Genomic DNA, 12,655 nt, shown 5'->3' with positions numbered 1-12,655 from the left:
TAGGTGATGCTATAGTAAGTATCTGTATATTTCATCCCTATTTTTTTTTTTCTTTTTTCTTTTTTTTGCAGTTTTTGGCCGGGGCCGGGTTTGAACCCACCACCTCCGGTATATGGGGCCAACGCCCTACTCCTTGAACCACAGGCGCTGTCCCCTCATCCCTATTCCTAAGTATCCTCAAAGGGAGAAAGACAGTTTAGACAATGTCTTTCAATGTGCATTGAATATTTTAGGCTATATAGTAAGTAGTTAGTAAATATCAAGTGGTTGAGGTAGAACTTACTCAGTTACATAAGGTTTTCAGTTATCTTTTTAGGAATATTTTTGTCCTTCGAGCACTCACCTGTATTTCTACTGGAGATTAATGTGGTTAATTATGAAATATTTATTTTCTCCTGAGTATTAAATTAAGCCCATATTATTGACATGCTAATTATTTTGGAAATTTCGGAGGTATCCTTTGTTGGAATGCCTTTTTTAATTAAAATTTTATGTTGGAATAATTTTAGATTTACTGAAGTGTTACAAATATACCTATCTGTATGCCCCTTGCCCAGTTTCGATTACCCCTCATGTTAGTGTCTTTCTTAACTGTAGTATGTTCATCAAAACCAAGAAACCAGCACCGGTATGGATCTGTTAAGTAAACTCCAGGCTTTATTCAGATTTCACCAGTTTTTCCACTTGATGGTTTTGTTGTTTTTTTTTTCTGTTCTGGGATCCAATCCAGGATACTACATGCATTTAGTTATTGTGTCTACTTAGGCTTTTTGGTCTGTGATAGTTTTTCAGTCTTTCTTTTCATGACCTTGACAGTTTTGAGGAATACTAATCAGATATTTTGTAGGATGTCCCTGAAATTGTGTTTGCTTGATGTTGTCATTGTTAGCCCAGAAAAGTATTACAGAGGTGAAACGCCCTTCTTATCAAGAACAGAACTATATATGGGAGGCAGGTTAGATGATGTCTTTCAATTTGCATGGAGTACTTTAGGCTGTAGTAGGTATTCAGTATGGTGGGGCACATGTTATCCAATGCTACTACACTGGTGATTCTCACCTGGATCATTTGGTTGAAATTATATCTGCTGGGTTTCTTGACTGTAAAGTTACTGTTTTTTCCCTTTTCAAATTCTCTTATTTGGAAATGAGTCACCAAGTCCAACCCATCCTCAAGGTGTGAGGGATGGGGTCAAGACTACATTTGAAGTATCTCTGGGCCACTTGGGCCTAGGGCTCATTGGTATTTTCAGGTTTCTCAGGACTGAAGGCCGCAACAGGTGGAAACCGAGTTGTCAGGAGCAAAATACATGTGGCTGGCTCACCATTTGTGCCTTACAGCATTTGTGGTTTGCCTACAGGATTTTTATTATTAAATCTCCCTTTGGGAGGCATCACATAAGCATAGCGTTTTGTTTCTTCCCTGAAAATTTGGTTGCAATTGCTATAAAGAAGATATTAGCAATTTAGAATATATAGTCTGCCCTTGAGGAGTTTGGTCTAATTGGATGAGGACCATTTGAATGGGACCCAATAAGGAAACATCAGGTTTATGAGATGTTTCTTCTGAGTCTTCCCTTGACCATTTTACCAGAGCTGTGGCTCCCACTCATTCTGAGTTGGCTAAAAGGCTTCCTTGCCTCTAGACAACCTGGTGCACCACCCTCCCCATTCCATTGTCAACAAACTGCTGCCTGAGGAAATGTTACAAAAATAGAAATGCTACCGTGCTTAAAATCTGTGCTTAACATGCTTTGATGGCTCCCCAGGATAAAATTGTAGATATCAAGACATGACCTGGCCCTAGCTTACCATCAAGTTTCAACCCCTGCTGTGTCCCCTTGTGGCCCGCTCACTGTGGGTGCTCCAGGTTCCCATGGACCTCTGCACTTTGACACAGTTTCCTTGCTTCTGCCTGGGGTTACTCTTCCTTCTTACCCCTGTGACTGGCCATCACGAGCCTTCTCTCTCACTCTGTCTGGTGTCCCCACTTTCAACTACCCACCGCTTTTATAACCCCATGTCTTTCTCAGTTATCTACCTGGATTTGCTAGTTGTTTTCCTCCTACTTGCTTTATTAGTCTTTAAAACAGTTTATTTCAACCTTTTAAAATTACATTTATCCAAAAGAGTATGACATACATATATACACACAGACACACACATAACACACACACACACGTTTAATTACACTTTGAACATCTTTCAAAAATAATTAATTAATGCTCTTTAAAAAGTTTTGTGGCACACTGGTTGAAAATCACTGCTTTAAAAAATAGTCAACTATTCCTTCTTGAAAGGAGAAATGGGGAAAAAAAGAAAAAATAATAAAATAAAAATAACTGTGCTCTCCATTCCTGTCCCCCTTCCCTCCATTTACTTACTCAGGCCAAGGTCACCACACACCCTCCCATGCAGGGTCAGTGGTGTCTTCCGTTCCTCTCTTTCTCAGGCCCTCCTGTTTGAAACTCTTTCCTTCCTGCTTTGGCTTGTGAGACTTTACTCTCTCTGCTGCCTGGGTTTCAGAGCTGGACAACACGGTCCTCCTTCCATTACCATTAATTCCTTCCACATTAGGTTCCCCGTACTTATTTGTACTTAAGTTCTCTCCATAGACCTCTCTTCACATCACTTCTCTCCAGCAGTGCTGTCCACTGCGGCTTCCATTGAGGATTCCCAACTGCAGTCTTTCCTGATGCTGCTGGAAGGCCAGAACTGTTGCCTCCTCCATGTGAGTTGCCCACAGGCATCTGTATGGTTTTTAAATCAGGATGGCCCCTACCCCCACTTCAGTTTGCAGATCCACCTCTCATATTTGCAAGGCCTGGGTCAAGAATACAAATGGGACCCCACATACTGTAAAAAATTAAGATGAGGAACATTAAATGGAATGTTTTCTCCTCCCACCATGATAGACCTTATTAATGACTTAGAAGGCCAGGTTCACATGGAGAATTCTTGGGCTTCTTAGAGTTCTGTGCCAGCAGTTCCAGAAGAGCAGGCCTCTAGCACCGTCCCCCACTGTGAGCTTGAGCCTTTGGGCATGGCTTACTGCCCGCAGTCTTGGCGGTGGTGACACCCTGGGCCTAGGCCTGCACAGCCCTGCTGGGCCCCAAAACAACTTCATGGGAAGGGATATGGCTGGGTAAGTCCCCACAGATAGCTCAAATAGCTCAGTTTCTCTCTGTGTGTGTTTCTTCTTGCTTTCCTTTGTGTCTGCGCTTTTCTGACAGAGGCCTCTCGTTATTCAGGATATGGCTTATAAAGGCTTCATCTTGTTTTACTCCTTCCTTTAATACTCTGTTTGGAATTAAACTACCCAGCTTCTTGTGTTTTAGAAGTTCTTTACTATGATAAAAGGCAGAGTATGTTGTGTGTTCCTGTCTCCTTCCCTCACTAAATTGCAAGTTTATTATGAACAAGATCATTATTTGTCATTGCCACCAATTCTAAAATGAAGTCTCATAAATGGGAAGTGCCTAACAAGTATAGCTTAAATTCACCACAGCTCTAGCGTCACTCTCCTGTTGTAACCCTTTCAAAACAGGAAATGAAGTTAGTTTAGCATGACTTGTTAATAATTGCCTCATGCTGGTTCCCTTTTCTACCCTAAGCAATTACAAAACATCAGTTAAATAATTGGCAGTTTTGAGCAGCACCTGTAGCTCAATGAGTAGGGTGCTGGCCCCATATACCGAGGGTGGTGGGTTTGAACCCAGCCCTGGCCAAACTGCAACAAAAAAATGGCCAGGCCTTGTGGCCAGTGCCTGTAGTCCCAGCTACTTGGGAGGCTGAGGCAAGAGAATTATTTAAGCCCAAGAGTTGGAGGTTGCTGTGAGCTGTAATGCCACAGAACTCTACCGAGGGCGACAAAATGAAACTCTGTCTCTTAAAAAAATAAATAATAGCCAGTTTTGTGGACTTCTACTCTCACTTTTTTTTTTTTTTTGGAGATAGTCTGACTTTGTCACCCTCAGTACAGTGCTGTGTCTTCACAGCTCACAGCAACCTGCAGCGCTCAAACACTTGGGCTCTAGCGATTCTTTTGCCTCAGCCTCCCAAGTAGCTGGGATTAGAGGCACCAGCTACAACGCCCGGCTATTTTTAGAGACGGGTTCTCGCACTGGCTCAGGTTAGTCTGGAACCTGTGAGCTCAGGCAGTCCACCCATCTCATCATCCACCTTGTCTCGAGTGCTGGGATTATAGGTGTGAGCCGCCGTGCCCGGCCTCCCACTTTTATTGGTTAGTACACTGCAGAAATCTCCCCTATTCCACTCAGACCACCTCTAGAAGGAGCCATATATCCAAAGAGCCCTGGTTCTTTTTTTTCCCTTAAACTACATTGCTGAGAAGTAATTTTTTTTTTTTTTTTTTTTGTAGAGACACAGTCTCACTTTACCGCCCTCAGTAGAGTGCCGTAACTTCACACGGCTCACAGCAACCTCAAACTCTTGGGCTTAAGCAATTCTCTTGCCTCAGCCTCCCGAGCAGCTGGGACTACAGGCGCCCGCCACAACGCCCGGCTACTTTTTGGTTGCAGTTTGGCCAAGGCTGGGTTTGAACCCACCACCCTCAGTATATGGGGCCGGCGCCCTACTCACTGAGCCACAGGCACCACCTGAGAAGTAATTAACTTATAATATATCGTACATATTTAAAGTGTAAAATTGGATGAGTTTGGACACATCATGTATTCCCATGAAATCATCAACACAATTAGGATAGTGAACATACCTCCCCAGGAAACCTGTTGGTCTGGATTCTCTCCCTATAGATTAGTTTATATTTTATGTAAATGAAAGTACTTTTCTTTCTTTTGGTCTGGCTTCACTCAGCATATTTACTTGAGATTCATTTGTTTGCATATGCTAATAGTCCATTCCCTTGTATTGTGGAGTAGCAGAAACCTCTGTGTTCACCTCCAGCCTTGGCCTCTGCCCATTCCCCAGTTTATGGGGATCACACTCGTTTGAGCCTTGAGGCTGTGTTCATTTAAGATGACTGGGTGCTCTCAATGTCTTGAGCTCCTCAAGGGGAGAGAATTATTTATAACCTTTGTGTCCTAATAACAGGCTACTTCTCAGTACATAGAAGATACTAACCCAGTGCTCAGAAGTTTCCTCCGTGTGTGTTTTATATAATATACCCAATTCCAGATTTTATTCTGTTTTGTATTATTTTTTTGAGACAGTGTCTCTGTTGCCCAGGCAGAGATGTCATTATAGCTCAAAGCAACCTCGAACTCCGGTGCTCGAGCAGTCCTCCTGCCTCAGCCTCTCCAGTAGTTGGGACTACAGGCACGTGCTCCTGTGAGAAGGCTTTTTTTTTTTTTTGTAGAGACAGGGTCTTGATCAGATCTAGATCTAGATGGTCTAGAACCTCTGAGCTCAAACAGTGTACCTGCCTCAACCTCCCAGAGCACTAGGATTAATAGGCATGCGCCCCACACCCAGCTTATTTATTTAAAGAATATTTCTCCTATAGGGATGAATTAGGAAGCTCTTCATCCTCTTAACCCTGAACAATTTATTTAACTTTGATTTGTGTTTTTGAAAAGAGCAAATTTATCATTTAAGAGAAAATATATTATGTAAGTCCTAAAAATAACCCATCTAAAGTTTGTATGATCACAGATTGAATTAAAATCCCAAACTACAACCATCACTGGTTTGTAAGAAACACATTTATAGCAAAAGGCTGCGGCATGGTGATAGTTCAGGACAAAAGGGGAATGACCAAAGATTAAAACTCTCAGAGGAAATCAAAACAGGATTGGTGATGTCAAAGTGATTTTATAGATACCAAAAAGTCTGATAAGGGTGGTGCCTGTGGCTCAGTGAGTAGGGCGCCGGCCCCATAAACCGAGGGTGGTGGGTTCAAACCCAGCCCCAGCCAAATTGCAACAAAAAAATAGCTGGGTGTCATGGCAGGCACCTGTAGTCCCAGCTACTCGGGAGGCTGAGGCAAGAGAATCGCCTAAGCCCAAGGATTTGGAGGTTGCTGTGAGCTGTGACACCACGGCACTACCGAGGGTTAATTAGTGAGACTCTGTCTCAAAAAAAAGGCTATGATAAGCCTTCCTTGCTGAGTATCAGGACAATAAAATATGAGTATATAAAACAGAACTGAGAAATCCAAGCAGAAGCTTGCGAAGACAGAGTTGTGAGGGAAGCAGGTGACCTGTGTCAGCAGAGTGGCCAGGTAAGACAGACAGTGGCTCCACTGCCACCGGCGCACCTTTCTACGTGGGGACAGGCGAAGGTTATGTCATGTTGTCTCGCCTAAAGTGGGGTCACCTGGTGTTTTATTTCGCAATTGAGGATTGCTTTACCATAAACTCCTCCCTTTAGCAGTCTTGTTGGATTGTAATTTTGTAAAGCAAATTTATGGCCCCGTTTGACTACTCTCTCCAGGAAAACTAGAAGTTTATAATGTTGAGTTTAAACCAATATCGTGCAGCTATCCATGCTTTCTTTTGTTAAACTTATGGTCTGTGATTTGAATTACTCAAAAATGTTTATTTTAAAAAATATTTATTTCTAGTATTAAATAAGGTTGATTGAATTATTTATCTCTTTGCCTACCTACCTGAAAATCACTGATTTGGGCCCTTGTGCAGCAGACCAAAGCAAAATAGGATTTGAGTTGTTATCCTTTTAAATAAGAAGATTATATTTTATTTCAAGATATTTGGGGCCATCTTTGTGCTGTATATTAGTGGCACTGTGGGATAATTGGAGCTGAGTGAGACAAAGTCCTTCCCAGAGCATAGTCTTTTGTGGAATCAGACAAATGTTATCAGTAATCTTAGAGTAACTAGAGTGATAAACATCATTGTAGAAGCACAAACTTTAGAATAAATTTATTTTAATGTTTTATATTTCTAGTGCTTACCCTGAGGAATCAAGAAGTATCGTATTGCCTGTCAATATTATTTCATTGCTTTGATCAATGGATCATATGTGGACATTTATTATATTAATATGACAAGCTCTTACAGAAAAGATTTCAGTAGTATGTTGATCATAAAGATAGGAATACTAGTAATACTGAAGATTCCATTTTATCATAAAATTGAAGGTGTAATTTTTTTTTTTTTTTTTTTTTTTTGTAGAGACAGAGTCTCACATTATGGCCCTCGGTAGAGTGTCGTGGCCTCACACAGCTCACAGCAACCTCCAACTCCTGGGCTTAAGCGATTCTCTTGCCTCAGCCTCCCGAGCAGCTGGGACTACAGGCGCCCGCCACAACGCCCGGCTATTTTTTGGTTGCAGTTTGGCCGGGGCCGGGTTTGAACCCACCACCCTCGGTATATGGGGCCGGCGCCTTACCAACTGAGCCACAGGCACCGCCCGAAGGTGTAATTTTTATTATTGCTTATGCTTGGAATTCTGTTAAGCCAGACCTTAAGGAAAGAACTGGGCCTAATGTTGTCTCTACAAAGTATTTTTTGATGCATACTTCTTAGGTTTTATTATAAAACAATCCAAACATCTTGGTTCAATTTCTTGAGGTGAGGGGAGAAATAGTCATATCATTTTGCAAGTAAGAGAAAGTTGATACAAGTAATTAGGGTGTTAGCGTCTCAGGTCTATTTTGTTAGAGATGAAGATGTGGTTGATGGTCATTCAGATGTTCCTGCTGAATCAGAGGAATTCAGTATAACAAACAGCAGGCAGCAGTTGTTTTGAAGGCAAAAGTGATTACTCTCACCAGAATGCAGTTGCTCTTTAAGAGAAAATGCCTTTTTGTATGTGTGCGGCATGAACCCATGTTTGAGTGTATGAAACCAGGCATCCATACGGTTCACGGGTGGGCCCTCTGTTATGTATGATATTCAGTGTGTGTTCTCTGAATCAGCTGCACCATCCTCCCTGGCTTGAGACCTTTTTATGGTAATATACATGCCCCCTTCACAGGTATGAAACAGTTTACACAGAGTGTTAAAAATTTAATACTTTACCACTTCGCATTCTTTCTGCTAAGATATTCTGGTGGGCTGTTTTTAATGCTGTCTCTCTCTCTTTTTTTTTTTTTTTTTAGCTCTGCTTATGATAATGTCAACAAAGTTCGAGTAGCTATCAAGAAAATCAGTCCTTTTGAGCACCAGACCTACTGCCAGAGAACCCTGAGGGAGATAAAAATCTTACTGCGCTTCAGACATGAAAACATTATTGGAATCAATGATATTATTCGAGCACCAACCATCGAGCAAATGAAAGATGTGTATCCTTTTCAGGCAGATAGCTGATTCCACTGCTTGTCACCATGTTGAATAAAAACAAAGGGTACCAAAAATATGTGTACACATTCTGAGAGAAAACATTATCCTCAGGCTGGGCAGGGTAGCTCATGCCCATAACCCTAACACTCCGGGAGGCTGAGGCGGGTGGATTGCCTGAGCTCACAGGTTTGAAACCAGCCTGAGCCAGGGTGAGACCCTGTCACTAAAAATAGCTGGGTGTTGTGGTGGGCACCCGTAGTCCCAGCTACTTGGGAGGCTGGGACAAGAGAATCACTTGAGCACAAGAGTTTGAGGTTGCTGTGAGCTGTGATGCCATAGCACTCTAGTGGGGCAATGAAGTAAGACTCTGTCTCAAAAAGAAAGCTGTCCACTTCCTGCCTGTTACATGTTGACACTGTTATTCGTTTGATTAATGCCATCTTTTGAGCAAATGTCATACTACACATTGCTGCCATAATTCAGTTCAACTTAGGAAAAGGTAACCTCTCAAACTGTGTATATACTTTTTTGGTACACACTGTTTAACCTGAAATTTCCTTTACTTAGGCAAAGGAAAACAGCATAAAGCATGTTATAAAGATTGAATATATAGATTGTAATCTGCTCTCCATTTACCATAACATTTGCATCATTTAAAGTTTTTCTCTGATTTGTTTTGTCAGTTGTCAGTAGCTAAGTTGTCAGTAGGTAAGGCCAATATTTTCTCTTTCAATTTCTGTAAAGATTTTTCTTTAAGTATAGTTATAGAAATAAGTCTGTATTTCTTCAGTTATGTTTTTCTTTTTCTTTTTTTTTTTTTTTTCTGCCTTCAGTTATGTTTTTTCATTCAAGAAACAATTTGTTAAGATGGAGAAAGGGAAAGGAAGAGTAGTAGATGAAGAAAAAGGGTGCCTTGGATGCGCAGAATCAGGACTGTCCTGATCTTAGATGTCACATCACACCGTCAGGTGTCAGTTTCTCATCTTTGAAATGGAGAAATTGGCCTACATGCCTCTGAAGTTATATGACTAACAGTTAGAAATCTGGACTAGGCTGGGCTCTGTGGCTCATGCCTATAATCCTAATACTCTGGGAGACCGAGGAGGTGGATTGCTTGAGCTTAGGAGTTCTACCCCAGTATGAGCAAAATTGTGATCCCCGTTTCTACTAAAAATAGAAAAACTAGCCAGGTGTTGTGGTAGGTGCCTGTAGTCGTGGCTACTTGGGAAGCTGAGGCAGAAGGATTGCTTGAGCCCAAGAGTTTGGGGTTGCTGTGAGCTATGACACCACAACACTCTACCCAGGGTGACAGAATGAAGCTATCTTAGAAAAAAATTATATATAAGCTGGGCACAGTGGCTCACGCCTATAATCCTAGCACTCTGGGAGGCCAAGGCGGGTGGATTGCCTGAGCTCATGGCTGGTTCAAGACCAGCCTGGGCAAGAGCAAGACCCCGTCTCTAAAAACAGCCGGGCATTATGGCAGGTGCCTATAGTCCCAGCTACTCAGGAGGCTGAGACAAGAGAATCTCTTGAGCCCAAAAGTTTGAGGTTGCTGTGAGCTATGACACCACGACACTCTACTGAGGGTGACAAAGTGAAACTTGTGGCTCAGTGAGTAGGGTGCCAGCCCCATATACCGAGGGTAGTGGGTTCGAACCTAACCCCAGCTAAAAAAAATAGCCAGGCATTGTGGCCAGTGACCATAGTCCCAGCTATTCTGGAGGCTGAGGCAAGAGAATCACCTAAACCCACAAGCTGGAGGTTGCTGTGAGCTGTGATGCCATGGCACGCTACCGAGGGCAACAAAGTGAGACTCTGTCTCTTTAAAAAAAAAAAAATACATTGCATATACAATGCATTGCATTGGTCTTAGTCAAGCAGGTATATTGCATACATTGTATATAGGTAGAGTATATATACACACACATACATATTGCTATCATAATTCAACTTTTATATATATGTATAAAAATCTGGACTCAGCAGCTCCAGAAGATGCTGCCTAGGTAAAGGCTATGTTTGGAAGATAGAAGGTTAAGTACACTGAAGAGGATCTGCCAGCAGAGAAGACGACTAGCTCAGCATTCCACCCTCCAGGGAGGGGCAGCTTACTGTCTTCGTTTTTAAACTGCTCTGTTAAGTTGTAGTGATACTGAAGTGAAATGCCTCCTGCCTCTGCCACCTATTAGTTGTCCTTCTTTACCTTTTACTATAAAAACAGGCCTCTCTCAGATGCTAGATTTTTGAATTCCATCCTGTGTCTCATCTAATATGAATCTGTTGGGGACAGAGAATATAGTCTGCACAGAAATGAATTTTAAAAATGCTAAATGAAGTATTATTATGTTGGAGTTAAAGGCTGAAAGCCTTTATAATGTAAGAAAGAAGGTAGCTGTAGCTAAAGTTTTAGGTTCTTAGAGATGTGCCTTGGCAAGAAAGCAAGGGGAATAAAACTAGCACAAACCCCTCGTTAGCACGACTTCCCCAGAGTTGTCTTTATTTAGTATTGTAATATTAATTGAAAAGCTAAGAAAATAGACTTAGAGTTGGACTTTGTAGTAGCAGTCTGTATCTGGACCTGTATTTCCAGAAGTTTTATATGTAGTGTGTGCAAAGATGGGGAGAGGGAGAGGAGTAGCAGGAAGAGAGGCGAGAACAGTGGCATTATGGGCTGTTGCTGGGCCACCGAGAGGAGGGAATGTATGATGGTCACTGGCCACCACACTTTCCCAGCTTTTCCCATCAAGCCTTAGATAGGCTTTGTTGATGGCAAAGAAGGGAATAAGGAGATTGAGACTTCAGGACTGGCCAGTTATTGCTACAGTAGCCTGTTCCTGGTCTTAGTCTAGGCCCATAACTAGCCACGTCAGGCAGATATAATGCATGTTAGCTCATGGGACTAAAAGGAGCTGACTACTTTGGAGCCTCCATGAAGGTCTGCAAAGTTTCATCAGTCTCTCCTTTCCCACAGGCCTTACAGTGGACTGTTTGCAAAGGGTAAAGAGAGGGTGCATTTTGTTTTCAGTGCTTGTCTAAGTGTAACCAGTTAATTGGTATTTTACCTTAACCTGTCCAAACAGATATATAGTACAGGACCTCATGGAAACAGATCTTTACAAGCTCTTGAAGACACAACACCTCAGCAATGACCATATCTGCTATTTTCTTTACCAGATCCTCAGAGGGTTAAAATATATCCATTCAGCTAATGTTTTGCATCGTGACCTCAAGCCTTCCAACCTGCTGCTCAACACCACCTGTGATCTCAAGGTCAGCCAGTTTGTTTACTGTTAGGGTGCTACATACTGAAAAAACCCAGGCATAGTTTTTACTGTGACATAATTACATTTATCATTATTTATATTGAAAGTTATGCCAGAAATACATGAAAACATTTTTATGACAAAAGTACTAGTAAAGAATGCTAGTCATCCCTCAGCACATTGCTCCTTCCTCCCCAGAAATCACTAACCACTACGACAGACGGGCATGTTTTCTCCAAAGTTATCCCTATCCTGTCGTTACTCTTTATGTAGATAAATAGGGTCACGTACATGTAAGTTTTAAAGCCATCTATTTTCATTGGTGACTTTTTTCTTTAATAAACTTCAAATGAAAAACACTCAGAAATAAGTAGAAAACTTAACCTCACTGACTTTAATACCTATTAAGACATTTCAAATAAATATGAAAACCCAAGAGCCTACACAGTCCTCAGAGTTCTCCTGGAGACGTATAGCATTTATTTATTTCCATTTTATTAGGTGACAGAGCTTGAGGTTGGGGAAATCTATAGCTGTCTTAGATGGAATGATGGGATATAGATTCAGTCTAATAAAAATGCACAGACTTGAAGAAATCCTAAATAAATGGAAAGACATCCCTTGTTTATAAAACTTTGTAATTGTAAAACTTTATATTGTTAAGATGACAATATTCTTCAAAATGATCTACAGGTTAACTATAATCTCTATCAAAGTCCCAACTGGGGCGCCTGTAGTCCCAGCTACTTGGGAGGCTGAGGCAAGAGAATCGCTTAGGCCCAGGAGTTGGAGGTTGCTGTGAGCTGTGTGAGGCCACGGCACTCTACCGAGGGCCATAAAGTGAGACTCTGTCTCTACAAAAAAAAAAAAAAAAAGTCCCAACTGGTTTTTTTACAGAAGTTGACAGGCTGATCCTATATTCTTGTAGAAATTCAAGAGATCAAGAATACCCAAAACAATCCTGATTTCAAAACTTACTACAGTTTGTACCCTCAATGAGTCCCAAACAATTAAAAGAAAAAAAACTTATTATAGGTTGGACACAGTGGCTAATGCCCATAATCACAGCACTTTGGGAGGGAAAGGCGGGAGAATCACTTAAAGCAAGGAGTTTGAGACCAGTCTGGACAACATACCAATACCCTGTCTCTCAAAACATTAGATG

General features: G+C 41.6%; 1 protein-coding gene across 1 annotated transcript in view; it reads left to right on the top strand.

Annotated features, from left to right (window-relative positions):
• MAPK1 (mitogen-activated protein kinase 1) overlaps positions 1–12,655 on the top strand; it is a 99,536-nt gene that overhangs the window by 45,665 nt on the left and 41,216 nt on the right. The window contains exons 2-3 of the mRNA XM_053590101.1: positions 8,044–8,226; positions 11,308–11,497. Of these exons, the coding sequence (XP_053446076.1) occupies positions 8,044–8,226; positions 11,308–11,497 (373 nt within the window). The remainder of the gene's footprint in view (positions 1–8,043; positions 8,227–11,307; positions 11,498–12,655) is intronic.

The sequence above is a fragment of the Nycticebus coucang genome, chromosome 4 (assembly GCF_027406575.1).
Source record: "Nycticebus coucang isolate mNycCou1 chromosome 4, mNycCou1.pri, whole genome shotgun sequence".
Taxonomy (NCBI): domain Eukaryota; kingdom Metazoa; phylum Chordata; class Mammalia; order Primates; family Lorisidae; genus Nycticebus; species Nycticebus coucang.
Note: the sequence above shows the minus strand (reverse complement) of the source record. Positions and strands in the feature narration are given on the sequence as shown.